Genomic DNA, 13070 nt, shown 5'->3' on the forward strand with positions numbered 1-13070 from the left:
CACTTTAGTGTCTAAGTGCCGTCTCCCAACACGTGTGCAGAACCACTCCCTCTATACTGTCTCTACCACTGGCACACACACACACACACACACACACACACACACACACACACACACACACACACACACACACACACACACACACACACACACACACACACACACACACACACACACACACACACACACACACACACACACTCACTCACTCTCTCCCTTTGGGTCACATGCAGGAGGTTAGGAATGTAATATTTTCCCGGTTTTCCCGGTCATTCCTGCTGAACTGAGGGACACTCTAAAAGGGAGTCGGCCATCTTGGATGTGAGGAGATCCAACAGGTCGATTCTCTGTCGGCCATTTTGGAGCCAGCCGTTATCTCCCAAAACCTGCTGATTAATAAGAGGCCTCGTTAAACGCCACAGTGGTTTCAGTTTCACTGTGAGAGAGACGAGAGTCTGGTTATTCCCCACCTCACCTGAGAAGGTAGAAAAAGCTAAAGAATGAAACGCAGGCAGCAAACTGTGTGTGTGTGTGTCTGTTCCCCACTAACTTTGCACTTACGCTGAATTTGATTAGTAAAAAAAAAATGAAGGGAGGCAGCTAAACTCAACAGCCCAATGAGGATAGGTGGCTTGGTTCGTAAGCCCCGCCCCATCCTTGTGATTTATCCAATCCGCTGTACCCATGTAGCTGTTTACAACAGTGCGACCACACACACATACACACACACACACACACAGTAAATAAAGCGCTAAAGTGTCATGAGTTTAAAAAAAACAGTTGCTGATGAAAGTCATCGGCGACAGCCATTGGTCGAAGGCCTTGAGGTGTGTGTATAGTATTACCTGGGAGGAGGAGTCTCGGCAGACTACTATGCATTGCTGTACATGTGGTGTATATTATCTAATGTCCATAAATGAGTATTTTTCTTTTCTTTCTTGGTTGCTTTGAGTGGAGCTAGCTGGGCAAGACCAGGTTTCAAAACAACTTGGACTCAACTTTTGTTATTTTTTAAAAGTGTTCAAGGAAATAAATATGCAATGTAAACTTAGATTGGTGTGTTTTGTACAATTCTTTCTATTTGCAAAAATTACAAACATTACATGGCTCACATTGCATACACTATGGTGCATAATGTATTCAATTTATTTTATATACGTTTATATATATATATATATATATATATATATATATATATATATATATATATATATAATCTGATTTAAATCGATGTGTGATGTTCAGCGGCTGCCGCTAGAGGGCGCCACCAACAGTTGCTTTAAAGCAGAACTTAGTTTGGTATAAAAGCAACAGCTAACACGAACAATAGTTTTAAATGGGTCATTCCCCGAGAAACCGTTTAATCTTGTTCCTTTTGAAATACGATGGGTCACTCGTTGCGTATGTATGCTGATCGTGAAATGTTCTTCTACCTCGCCTTGCCTGCATTAGCAAATTAAAGAAAAATAGACTCATAAACGAGGACAAGACAGTAGCCTATTGATTTGAGGCCAGGTGACACAGAGCCCATCTCGGCAGGTCGGAGGTAACAGCAAGGTGCTTACATTGCGGAACAAGTTCGTGCCTGTGCTATTTGTGGCGATAACAAATCAACGTTGCATCTCTTGGCCAAGAAAGAAGAGTTGAGGAAGAAATGGTTGGATTGGACATTCATTAATTCATTCACGGGGCACAGTGGGAGTCGTGGCGGCCGGGAGTCGCGGGAGTGCCCGGGCCGCGGTCACGATCGCGGTGCCCCGCGGGGAAGTATTGCAAGAACAAGGCAAATGTTTGTAATATAGTTTGAAAAACTATCAAACGTTTGTAGCGCAGGGAAACACAAAAATGTATTAAATGGTTAATGTAAAATACAAGGTCTCAATGCATAATCACCACAGTGACCCTAATGTCATCAGAAATCATTATTTTAATACAAAAATAAATGCAATGCTGACAATGTGGCCTCCGGGAGCTCTAGTAGGCCTAATCGCGGGGGTGCCCGCGGTGCCCGCGCCTTCTCTCGTTTCGCTCACAGCCAATCACGTTCTTGGGTCATTAGTTCTTAATTGATTTCAGCTGCGTCGCCCCGCCTCTTCTTATAAAGCGCCTCCACCGTGACGGATATTGATCGGGGTTTTTTTTTTGCGTCGGATTGAGAGCTGACCGAACAATCCGGACATCGTGGCCACCGACGTGGACCCCCCGCCCCCGTACCCCCGCAGTGAGTCATGTGGGGTCTTTATTAACGTTCATGAGCTGGTAGGAGTTGTTTGTTCTGTTTGAGCACCGCGCACGCTACACTTGACTCTCCTCATCTCCTCCCTCTGTCTGTTCTCTCTCCTCTATGATTTTTATTTTTTTTATACCGCTGGAGGTTATTTTGGATTGGCTGATGGAAGTGGTAGTTTGTGTTGAGTGGTTTGTCTATGTGGTCGACTGACTGACTAACGCTGCGGACCGCTACATTACTGACCACCGTACTAACACTGGAAACGTGGAAGACTCTGCTCACTGTCAAAGCAACATGGAAGAACTGACGAAGGTTTTGGGAAACTGGAATCTGGAAGCAACAAGTCGACTACATTTCGCTTGTTTCACAAAAACGCCTGGACTACAGGACCTCCATGCTGTTGAAGACACAAACCTGTACTACAAACAGAGGCGGTGCCGCTCTGTTAAAGACCTCCTGGGAATTGCTGCACACGGCTGGACGGCACCTTCTGCAGATGCTTCACTGCCCTCAGGAATCCACGGAGAACCTGAAACTCCACATGTCCGAAAAATCCAGGATGGAAACGTGTTGAAGGGAGGTTTCTGTTTTTGCTCAATCCATAACCCACTCTGTGGAAACCTGTCCTACTGACCCGACTGACTTGGGGGTTGTTGATGTTTGTTTGGTTGGTTTGGTAGAAGGTTGGCCTGCAGGGATGTGCAGAGAGTGGTCCTGGGATAGATGCGGTGAATGACTTGCACACCACTCTCCCAATTCTATTCTACTCTTTCCAGTTTTTTTCAACTTTCAATACACTTTGAGCTGCTGTTTACCGCTGGTTATGCAATGTGGTTTTTATTCGCCTATGTTCTGTGGACTTCGCATATGTATTCAAATGTAAAACGTTAACTGCCTGTTAGACTTCGGGTTGGCAACCCTAAAGCCCTTCACGAGCAAAATGTAGATGCCAACTAATCTTTGACAAATTATATTTTCCAAAAGTCGTTTGGCGTGTTTCACTAATAGCTTCGGAACCGGACGGACTTATAATATGCATGCTAGCCCCCCTCCATTATATAAAGATTTCTGCCCGGTACGAAATAGACCAATCCCAACTCTTTATCTAATGTGAGGTTGGATAAATACGTGACGTGCAGAGCCAGGGCCCTGGAGGCGTTTCAACAACAAAGACGGATTGTAGTTAACTAACTAGTTTATGTTCACTAAAAGAACAAACAACTGATCTTAAAGCTTTTGAGAAATTTGTATGTCTGCGTCACCCGTTTCGTTTCTATGATTGGTCGAGGCCTAACAAATAGCGTCGACCCATTTTAGTTCACGCCCCTTGGAAATTTAACGTGAACACACTTCAACGCAGAGGATCCAGAAGGATTTCACAAAGAGTCCACTGGAAGATATCGAGGAACATCACCAATGAAGGAGAGTAAAGTTTCCACTTACTATAGGAATTTAGTGAAGCACTAAATAGTTAATAATAAAATGTAGACGCCATTTATTAACTTGTTGGGCTAGACTTGCTTTACTAATATAATCACCTTAAAACTATTTGTATACTTTCTCACTATTCATTAAATGTTTTATAGAAATTAAATTGATAGAGCTGTATACATATTTGTACACACATTTTCTATTTGAGCTCATGCTTCATAATATTTCCAAGAATTTAAGAATTCCAAATGATTTATGAACAGTAGTTTGTTTTGTTCAGGAGAGGATTGAACTCTCAGAGGCTTCAACAGAGCGGGTCTGGAGCTGCAGGTGGATGGTGGCCAGGAGCCGTTCAGTCCTACAGCAAGAGACGGGTGAGCCATGGAACTGCACATCCTATGAACTCCTCCTTGGCGTGGTCAAACGGTTCAGAATAAAACTTGCAGCAGCAAGGAATTCAGACATTTGTTGAGACTGGCTTGCAAGCGAAGCGTTTTCAGGCACTAGGACTAGTGTCCGGATGAAGATTAGATGTGTCGCTAGGGTTTGGGAGGGTGAACTATAGTGAGTAATACTTATTTTAAGAATGCACAGTATGGGAGAAGATAAGCTATTGACATCTGAGTGAGCGAGGAGAAACAATCTGCAGTGTTGAAATAGATTGTGTCTTGTTTCAGTAGAGGTGATGGAGGCGCTCACCTGGAGGCGCTAGCTGCAGGTGGAGGGAAGGCCGTGCAGCCCAACGGATGCAGAAGGGTGAGACATGGAACTGTGCTTCTTTTCAAATTTTCTTGGTCAAATACTTCTGATTTAAACCTTTTGACCTGCAGCAACTCCTCGTACGAAAAATAAACTGATTCAGAGGTGTTCGTTCTGATGTCAGAAGCATTCCTAGCCACTAGGAATGGCTTCAGGATGTAGACGAGGTGTGTGGCTGGCTTTGGGAGAGTTAACTGTTAGATAATGCCTCACTCAAGACTGCGCAGTATGGCACTAGTGACATCAGAGTGAGCTATAGCAGCGCGGGAGGTCATTATTTGGATCATGTACGGGGAGAAATGTCTAGTGTGCAAATAGAACGTGTCTGTCGCCTTTCAGAAGAAATGAGCTGATGGTCCTGGAGGCGGCGTCCTGGAGGGCCTGGAGGCGGGCGGCGGCCTGGAGGGCCTGGAGGCGGCGTCCTGGAGGCGGCGTCCTGGAGGCGGCGTCCTGGAGGCGGCGTCCGGCGTCCTGGAGGCGGCGTCCGGCGTCCTGGAGGCGGCGTCCTGGAGGCGGCGTCCGGCGTCCTGGAGGCGGCGTCGGCGTCCTGGAGGCGGCGTCCTGGAGGCGGCCTGGAGGGCCTGGAGGCGGCGTCCTGGAGGCGGCCGGCGTCCTGGAGGGCCTGGAGGCGGCCGGCGTCCTGGAGGCGGCCGGCGGCGTCCTGGAGGGCCTGGAGGCGGCGTCCTGGAGGCGGCCGGCGGCGTCCTGGAGGGCCTGGAGGCGGCGTCCTGGAGGCGGCCGGCGGCGTCCTGGAGGGCCTGGAGGCGGCGTCCTGGAGGCGGCCGGCGGCGTCCTGGAGGGCCTGGAGGCGGCGTCCTGGAGGCGGCCGGCGGCGTCCTGGAGGGCCTGGAGGCGGCGTCCTGGAGGCGGCCGGCGGCGTCCTGGAGGGCCTGGAGGCGGCGTCTTGGAGGCGGCCGGCGTCCTGGAGGGCATGGAGGCGGCGTCTTGGAGGCGGCCGGCGTCCTGGAGGGCATGGAGGCGGCGTCTTGGAGGCGGCCGGCGTCCTGGAGGGCATGGAGGCGGCGTCCTGGAGGCGGCCGGCGTCCTGGAGGGCATGGAGGCGGCGTCCTGGAGGGCCTGGAGGCGGCCAACATGGAGGCTGCCAACATGGAGGCGGCGGCCAGCCTGGAGCCTGGAGGCAGCGGCCGGCATCCTGGAGGCGGTGGCTCCTCATCCAGTAAAGTTAAACTCTTCTTCAGTGTATCATGAACGGGGAGGAATGTCCGGAATGCAAATGGAAAGTCTGTCTCACCTTTCAGAAGAAATGAGGTCCCGGCGGTGGAGGTCGGCTCATGTGGAGGCCAACCAGCTCCTCATCCATGGAAGGTAACTCTTCCTCCAGGTCAATCTGATCAACTAGAAAATCAAAGAGCGCAGCCAGGAACTGGTGGTATCACCATTTGGGGAAAAATAACTTATTTCTAACTCTGTTTAACCCAAGTAACTGGGTTTTACCCCTTGGTAGTGAGCACACTGAGTAGCTGTGTTTTCTGCAAATGGTAACTGTTTGTTTGCTCCAGCAGGATTGAAGGAGTCACTGGGGATGAAGATCACTGCTCAGGGGCTGACGACCAACCCCCCCCCCCCCCCCCCCCCCCACACGTCTCTCACCTCTCCGGAGAAGGTACATAAACCTACAGCTGATGTGTTTAAAGTTCTGATGCTCAGCCGAGGAATTGTCCCATACCGTATATCCTCAACATCATCATGGTGCAGGCGGTCAAACCTCAGACTCTTTGACTCCAAGCAGCTTGATGACTGACTGGTTCTTTAAACTCAGGAGCTCGTCCCGGAGCAGAGGACGCACCTAAGGCCTGCAGTGCAACCGACTAGAGACTACATGTGGAACCGGTAAGATACTGGATTGACCATCTAGTTGACCTTTGTATTTATTCAACAAGGTCAGTTTTGGTTGGCGGGTATGTTGCTTTGACACGAGGGCTTCTTCCGTAACAAACTTGCTAGAGAATAAGATCTGACTTCAGCCATCAATGGGATGTACTTGAGCATGAGCCAAGGACTGAAGGTGCTCAAACGCATCTTTTGACTTGCTCCTCTACTATTGCTGTACTCAAGCTGGCTGGCTACGTTGCTCCTTCTACTGATCAAAAGCTGTTCTTCCACCTGGTGGCCGATGAGGGCGTAGCAGCCTTGGTTTTTGATGGTTTGATCGTAAACCTAAATGTTTTAAAGACTAAATATCACTGAACCCCATGTTGGACATTGTTTTTGGAAAAAATGTTAGACTTGTTTTCATCCTTTCTATATTTAGCTTTGATTCATCTTTACCTTTCGTTTGACTTGGGATCAATAAAGTTCATGACTTCTCCTTCAGGCGACTAAGGGAGATCCAACGTGCAGCAACTGGGTGTCGTGGTGCAGAGACCCAGGTGAGAACGCTGGTCAATATTTACTATTAAACGGCTGTTGTATAATCCCTCCTGGTCTGAAGACAAGTCTTCTGGGAACATCTCCACTGACTAGTGTGTGCTTAGAGTGTTTAATTAGATGCAGTAACTTAACTGCAACTGGAGGTTCCTAAATTTTTAGAAGATTGGTAATCCAGCATTAGGACTGTTTCTGCAATTGTTTTTTTTTGCTCATTTAAGTCTATGAAATCAAATGCCAAATTACTAAATAATGACCTGTGTTTGACACCAGATGGGGCTGTAACTGCATTTGAATGCCCATGAAACTGACTTTGCTTTTCGCATCAATTAGCTTCAGTGTGATGAAGAGTTGATTTACACCTGTGGTCCAGTGTCCTGCTTCCATCTACCCTGAGGATCCCTGGCTACACCTGCACATCGATCTACACCCAACATTACATCAACGTGCTCCATATATGCCTATACTACACACCTACTGATATTAACTTTTTAAAACAAACAAAATTATGTCACATGTTTTGGGGGAAGAATGTTTGAATTAATCTTTGATTTGTCGTTTTATTTCTGTACCCCATATCTATGATCCCAGCTGTATTTCTGACATAGCTGGGAACCCTCTTGTAGGGAGCGACTAAAGGGACGAGGCTGGAAGCAAACCTACAGTAACTTCACTCGCTTACCTAATATCGAAACTCTCCTGCCTAAACTCGCTTGCATAAAACCTAAACTCACTTGCCTAAACTCGCTTGCATGAAACCTAAACTCGCTTGCATGAAACCTAAACTCGCTTGCATGAAACCTAAACTCGCTTGCCTAATGCCTAAACTCGCTTGCCTAAACTCGCTTGCCTAAACTCGCTTGCCTAATGCCTAAACTCGCTTGCATGAAACCTAAACTCGCTTGCCTAATGCTTAAACTCGCTTGCCTAAACTCGCTTGCATGAAACCTAAACTCGCTTGCCTAATGCCTAAACTCGCTTGCCTGAACTCGCTTGCCTGAACTCGCTTGCCTGAACTCGCTTGCCTGAACTCGCTTGCCTGAACTCGCTTGCCTGAACTCGCTTGCCTGAACTCGCTTGCCTGAACTCGCTTGCCTGATGCCTAAACTCGCTTGCCTGAAGCCTAAACTCGCTTGCCTAAACTTGCTTGCCTAAAACCTAAACTCGCTTGCCTAAACTTGCTTGCCTAAACTCGCTTGCCTGAAACCTAAACAGGTTTCAAAAAGTGAACCATCCTTAATCGTACAGTAAACCCAAACCAGACTTGTCCCCGGGTCGCTCCACTTTATTTCATAATGGTTTTGTTTCCCTCATCTGGGTTTTTGAGTTTCATTCTTTGAGGGCTTGAAGTGCTTTGGATGATATTTGAACATTTGTGTGTGTGTGACAACAAACATGCTTTCTACCAATTTTGTTTTGGTTTGCTTTTTTGATGTGGAATCGGGCCAACGGAGCCGTTTCAATGTGATGTCTATGATCTGACGATGATAATCGGACACTTCATGAAGCAGAATGTGTGTAAATGTTGGCCCATGAGCTCCAGGCTCTCTGGGCCTGTCAACGTCTCTTTAGCGAAAGGTTGGAGAGTGAAATTCTGTTGCCAATTTAATGTGTTGTGTTCCTGTGTGTTGTGTAACTGGTGATTCAAGCAAGACCTAAATGGGAACCTTTTTTTTTTTTCTCAGCCTCCATAGGGTGATCACTTTTGATCCCAATTCATACTTTGCAGTCACGTGACTACCATGGCTACCTGGAGGGCAACAAACCCAGACGAACAGCGGCCAGCCAGGGGAATTGCAGCCTTGCAGATTTCCAATAGGCCTACTGCAGTGAATCAACTATTTAGACCATAAATGTTCAAATTAGATATCAAGAAAAGATAAACATACTCGGTACTTGTGATCCATACACAGCACCCGCTGATGTGTTCATTGCTTTGAAGTTGGCAACGTCTCGACCAGACTTGGGGTTTGGAGATATTTACATTTATCTTATAGAGAATCCGTCACCTTATACCGCACAAAAAATGAAAGCCTACTAAAGTACGGATAGCAAACTTTTTTCAAGAGTGGATGGGTTAAAAACGTTGTCATATGGGAGGTGAAAAACAGGAATATCTTCATAATCAAAGCAAAGGTGATGTCTAGCTATCCGCAAAACAATCAACAAATAGCTTTTTTTCTGAATCAAGTAACTTTTAAGTAGCTCTTTTATTGGCCAAGTAATGCAGTAGCGTCCACACAAGTTACATTTTCTCAAGCATTTCTGAAGTTCCAGCGAAGCGGAGCTTTTTGCTGCACTCTGAAATAAAGCTGCTTAGGATCGTTTAGTGACGTTGTCACACCAAAATTTACCGGGGGCGAAAATTGTACCGCCTACGTAATCCGCGTCGAAACATTACGTCATCGTTCGACGCGATTGTCCGTTGCCAGGCAGGTTCCAAAAAACATTCGCGCTCATCAAGAAGAAATAACATAATACAGATAACACTTGTTTTTACTTTATATTTGAATCGTATTGAATTTAGCTAGTAAACTGACTGTTTAAAGTGTATTGTAGTCTAGTAGGCGGTACAATTTTTGTTTGACAACGCCTCCGCCATTGTTGCCAGATTGGGCCAGATTTCCCGCCCAATCTGGCAACACTGGCAATCCCCAGAGGGTTATTTTCATTTTGAAATAATCGTAATTATGTGTAATTAAACAATATATTACTTATGGCAAATTCTAATCAAATAGACAATACAGTTTTTCTCCTTTTCGGATGGGGTAAAAACATAACCCCGGCTTCACTCCTCGGCGGTTAGTACATCCAATCGCATAGCAACTCTGTCATATCGTTTTCACCTCACAATACCAACTTTCGTTTTTGGTAAAACTGGCGACGTCCTTGCAGATCCTTGATTAGGTTACTAAGTTGCTAGAGAACGTTGTTCTTGCCCGTCAGCCAGTCGCCGTGACGTCACGTGCAAAGTATGAATAGTGATCATTGACCACATCATTTTATGGTTTTGGATTACAAGTCATGTAATTTATTTGCAAATGGCTCCAAATATCAGATTGTAATAACTATAATGAAATGTAACCTGCTTGATTTATAGTAAAAAAAACATCCCAATAGTATAAACCTGTTGTATTGCTTTCTTGTTAGATGTTGTCTCTTACCATATGTGGAAATGGGACGAAGTCAATGAAAGGATTAAAACTTCTTCATAGACTTAATATGTTGAGCACTGATTGGCCTCCTTCTTTTAGTGTGGTGCTGGGAGTTGTTTAATTTACGAATCATTTCCAGGTTAATATACTGAATATATATACGGAAAATAAGGGATATGATGGCCTGCGCAAGCTGTCCTGTCACCATGTTCTGGGCTGAATATAACTCACTTTACAATGTCATTTTAATACTGTTTGTAGTCACTGGTCTTTAATATCTATAACGGTTCTATACTATCACTATAATGTGTGTAATCAATTAGGACACATACTGACCAAATAGAATTGTGAACATTCTCAGTGAGAGGAATTCAATTGTAACTGTTTAACATGTGCAGGGCCATTCAGCGAAAATTTCACGTATTTCTCACCAACCAAACTGTCAATATTAAGTCCTGGCGCCCCCTATTGGAGGTCTTTGATAATTCCTGGTTTTCTTTCAGAGAAATAAAAAAGTTGAAAAATAAATAAAAGGACCTAATGGATGCAAGGTGTCGGTTGCATGAAAAAAAAAAAAGAAGGATGGACTATCAGAACTTTTTCTTGGCTCCTCCTTCCAAAGAGCCAACAGACAGCATCGGCGATGGAGACGGTCCATTCCGCCCTCTCCTGGACCCGGCCTGCTCTCCTCTTCAGGTGGTGGAGGAGCAGGCCCAGGTGAAGAGATCTACTCAGCCTTCTCCCTGGCCGCAGCCAGGCCTGCTCTCCTCTTCAGGTTGACCAGCATCAGGAACAGGTTGACGACGTAGGTGGATATGCACACCAGGCAGAGGTCCTCCAGCACGAAGAGCAGGATGGAGGCCAGGTACAGAGAGCCGGCGAGAGACACCCAGGAGGACAACACCAGCAGCATGGCCGCCCGAGGGGACACAGACAGACCTGGTGAGGAGGGGCGCCCACGTGTGATTGGTCAGACGGATAACTAATGAGAAGGAGGAAGTGCTGCAGTCTAAATGGGGGGTTTCTTCTAGTCTACTGTCTGGGATGGACACACTTTGACTGTACTTTATTGTACATAATATATCCTTTTATGTATATGTTATTTTACTAATGTAAAATAAGAGAAAACGGCGATAACAAATCAGAAGCAATGTCCTCCTCGCTAGCGGAAACGTTACTCGCGGCGGCTGCCATCGAGAAGCAAACCAAATCTCACCCATAAGCGGATATCCAGTTTATTTAATAAACCTGTGTAACACTGCATTTGATGAATAAAACACAAGTTCTAAAGTACTGCACACGTTACGCATATAATATTTAAAAGAGGAATTTGGCATAAGCTATTTTCTAACGTCACCAAGAATTTTTTTTCATTTTTAACACGATTGCATACTGCAGCTTGCTGAGTATTAACAGAACAATCTATCAAGAGCGGAAGAGCGGTTCTCACCGAGGCTGAGCTGGAGTGTATAGAAGATGATTCCCAGAATGCTGTTGGGCTGATTCAGGAAGTGGTCTTCAGCCACGAAGAACTGGACCAGTCCGAACCCACGACCCCATCTGGAAGAGAACCACCAACAGCAGCCGTGAAGAGAATCACCAACAGCAGCCGGGCAGGCTGTGTCCTGCCCGGCCTTCTCCGTCCCTTCCTACTGCCAGGGTTATCCCAGTACCAGGGCTGTTACTGGGAGTACCAGGCCTTTTACTGGGAGTCTTGGTACTGGGAGTCCTGGTACTGAACCAGGCCCCCCCCACCCCCGGAGCTGTGAGTCCTCGGGTTCCAGGGTTCAAACCTACAGAACTTCTGTTTGCTTCAACACTCCACAGCCTTTGTGTGTCTGCACTTACATGTCGTCAGCCTCATAACATAATTGATATTGTTAGCCTCATCAAATAATTGATATCATTAGCCTCATAACATAATTGCCTGAGTCATAGTTCGGCCAAATTTTGATATCTAAACTAACTTTACTGTCCTAACGCTGCTGATTCACTATGCCTCATTGGTTCTATCTTAAGCCAATCAGAGTGCTTTTTACATACCAATCAGAGTGATTTCTACATACCAATCAGAGATTTTTACATACCATAATCACTATCTGCCTAAGACATTCATCTATTTGACTTAGGCATTTTTGCCAAATAAAAGGTGAACCTTAAAGTGAAGGCAAGTATACTATGAGGCTAACGATAAGTACTTTACCAAATTCTAGATGGGCGAGCTGTATTCCTTTGCAAACATTTATATTTTAAATCATTGTCCTTTTCGTGTCTTCGAATGGAGACCTACCTCCTACCAAGATCAATTAGCTGTAGAACACTACTACACTTAGAATGGTGAAGTTTTCCATCGAAACAAAAGTAACACAACTGATGGAAATTGGCATTTAAACACAACAGCTGAGCTCCACAGTGGCAGGAGTCGGGCTACGGTTGGCCTGTGGCCGTGCACGTCTGCTGCTCTAACAGACTTTATGTCTCCAGGACAGGTCCTTGTTGGACGTGGCAGTACCGGGGGGGGCTGAGTGTAGTGGGGGGATTAGTTAGGTGACAGGGAGATCCGTACCTGGAGGTGAACACCTTGGAGCAGCTGACGGACTCTCCTAGGTCGCACACCGCTCGGTAGTCCGGGTTGCTCTCCTTCGACAGCTCCACGTGCAGCGCGTAAATCGACAACAAGATTCCAAAGACGCACAGAAAGCCTCGCGCTTTCCGTTCCCATGTCGGAACTCCTCCACCACCACCCTTACCCATGACGTCCCGTTACTTTTCTGCGACCTGATGGTTTCAGTGGTGCTTAATGGTCACCAGTATGACGCGATACAGCAGCTGGATGGATTCTTAATCAACAGACACTGGTTTGGCGTTTCGATGGTGAAGGACCCCAAAACATGTACGTGGCGTGTGTTAAAAGGAGATTAAAGACGTGTGATTGGCCGGAGCTGAACTCGGCCGCTGGTTTTCATTGGCTGGCCGATCCAGATGTTGTCCTCACTGTGTTGGATGGGATCAGGTCAGGACTTCGACCTGTTTACTTATGTGGTGGTCTGCACCAACCAGACGATTACTACTACTACTATTAAAATTATTATTAATTATCATTAATA

The 13070-nt window shown here is 46.3% G+C and overlaps 1 protein-coding gene across 1 annotated transcript; it reads right to left on the reverse strand.

Moving 5' to 3' along the window:
* Positions 1–8706: 8706 nt before the first annotated feature.
* On the reverse strand, positions 8707–12765 carry vkorc1 (vitamin K epoxide reductase complex, subunit 1). The gene is made up of 3 exons (XM_079756613.1): positions 12530–12765; positions 11414–11523; positions 8707–10902 (listed from the first exon to the last, which is right to left on the reverse strand). The coding sequence occupies exons 1-3, from the start codon at positions 12715–12717 to the stop codon at positions 10691–10693; spliced, it is 510 nt and encodes a 169-aa protein (XP_079612739.1). The 5' UTR covers positions 12718–12765; the 3' UTR covers positions 8707–10690.
* Between the last annotated feature and the right edge of the window lie 305 nt (positions 12766–13070).

Source organism: Pollachius pollachius (assembly GCF_949987615.1).
Source record: "Pollachius pollachius genome assembly, chromosome: 19".
Classification (NCBI taxonomy): domain Eukaryota; kingdom Metazoa; phylum Chordata; class Actinopteri; order Gadiformes; family Gadidae; genus Pollachius; species Pollachius pollachius.

Coding starts and splice junctions, on each gene's coding strand:
- vkorc1 (XM_079756613.1), bottom strand. CDS start 12,717: ATGGGTAAGGGTGGTGGTGGAGGAGTTCCGACATGGGAACGGAAAGCG. Junction 11,524..12,529: donor TCCAAGGTGTTCACCTCCAG/GTACGGATCTCC, acceptor GTTCTCTTCCAG/ATGGGGTCGTGGGTTCGGAC. Junction 10,903..11,413: donor TACACTCCAGCTCAGCCTCG/GTGAGAACCGCT, acceptor CCTCCTCACCAG/GTCTGTCTGTGTCCCCTCGG.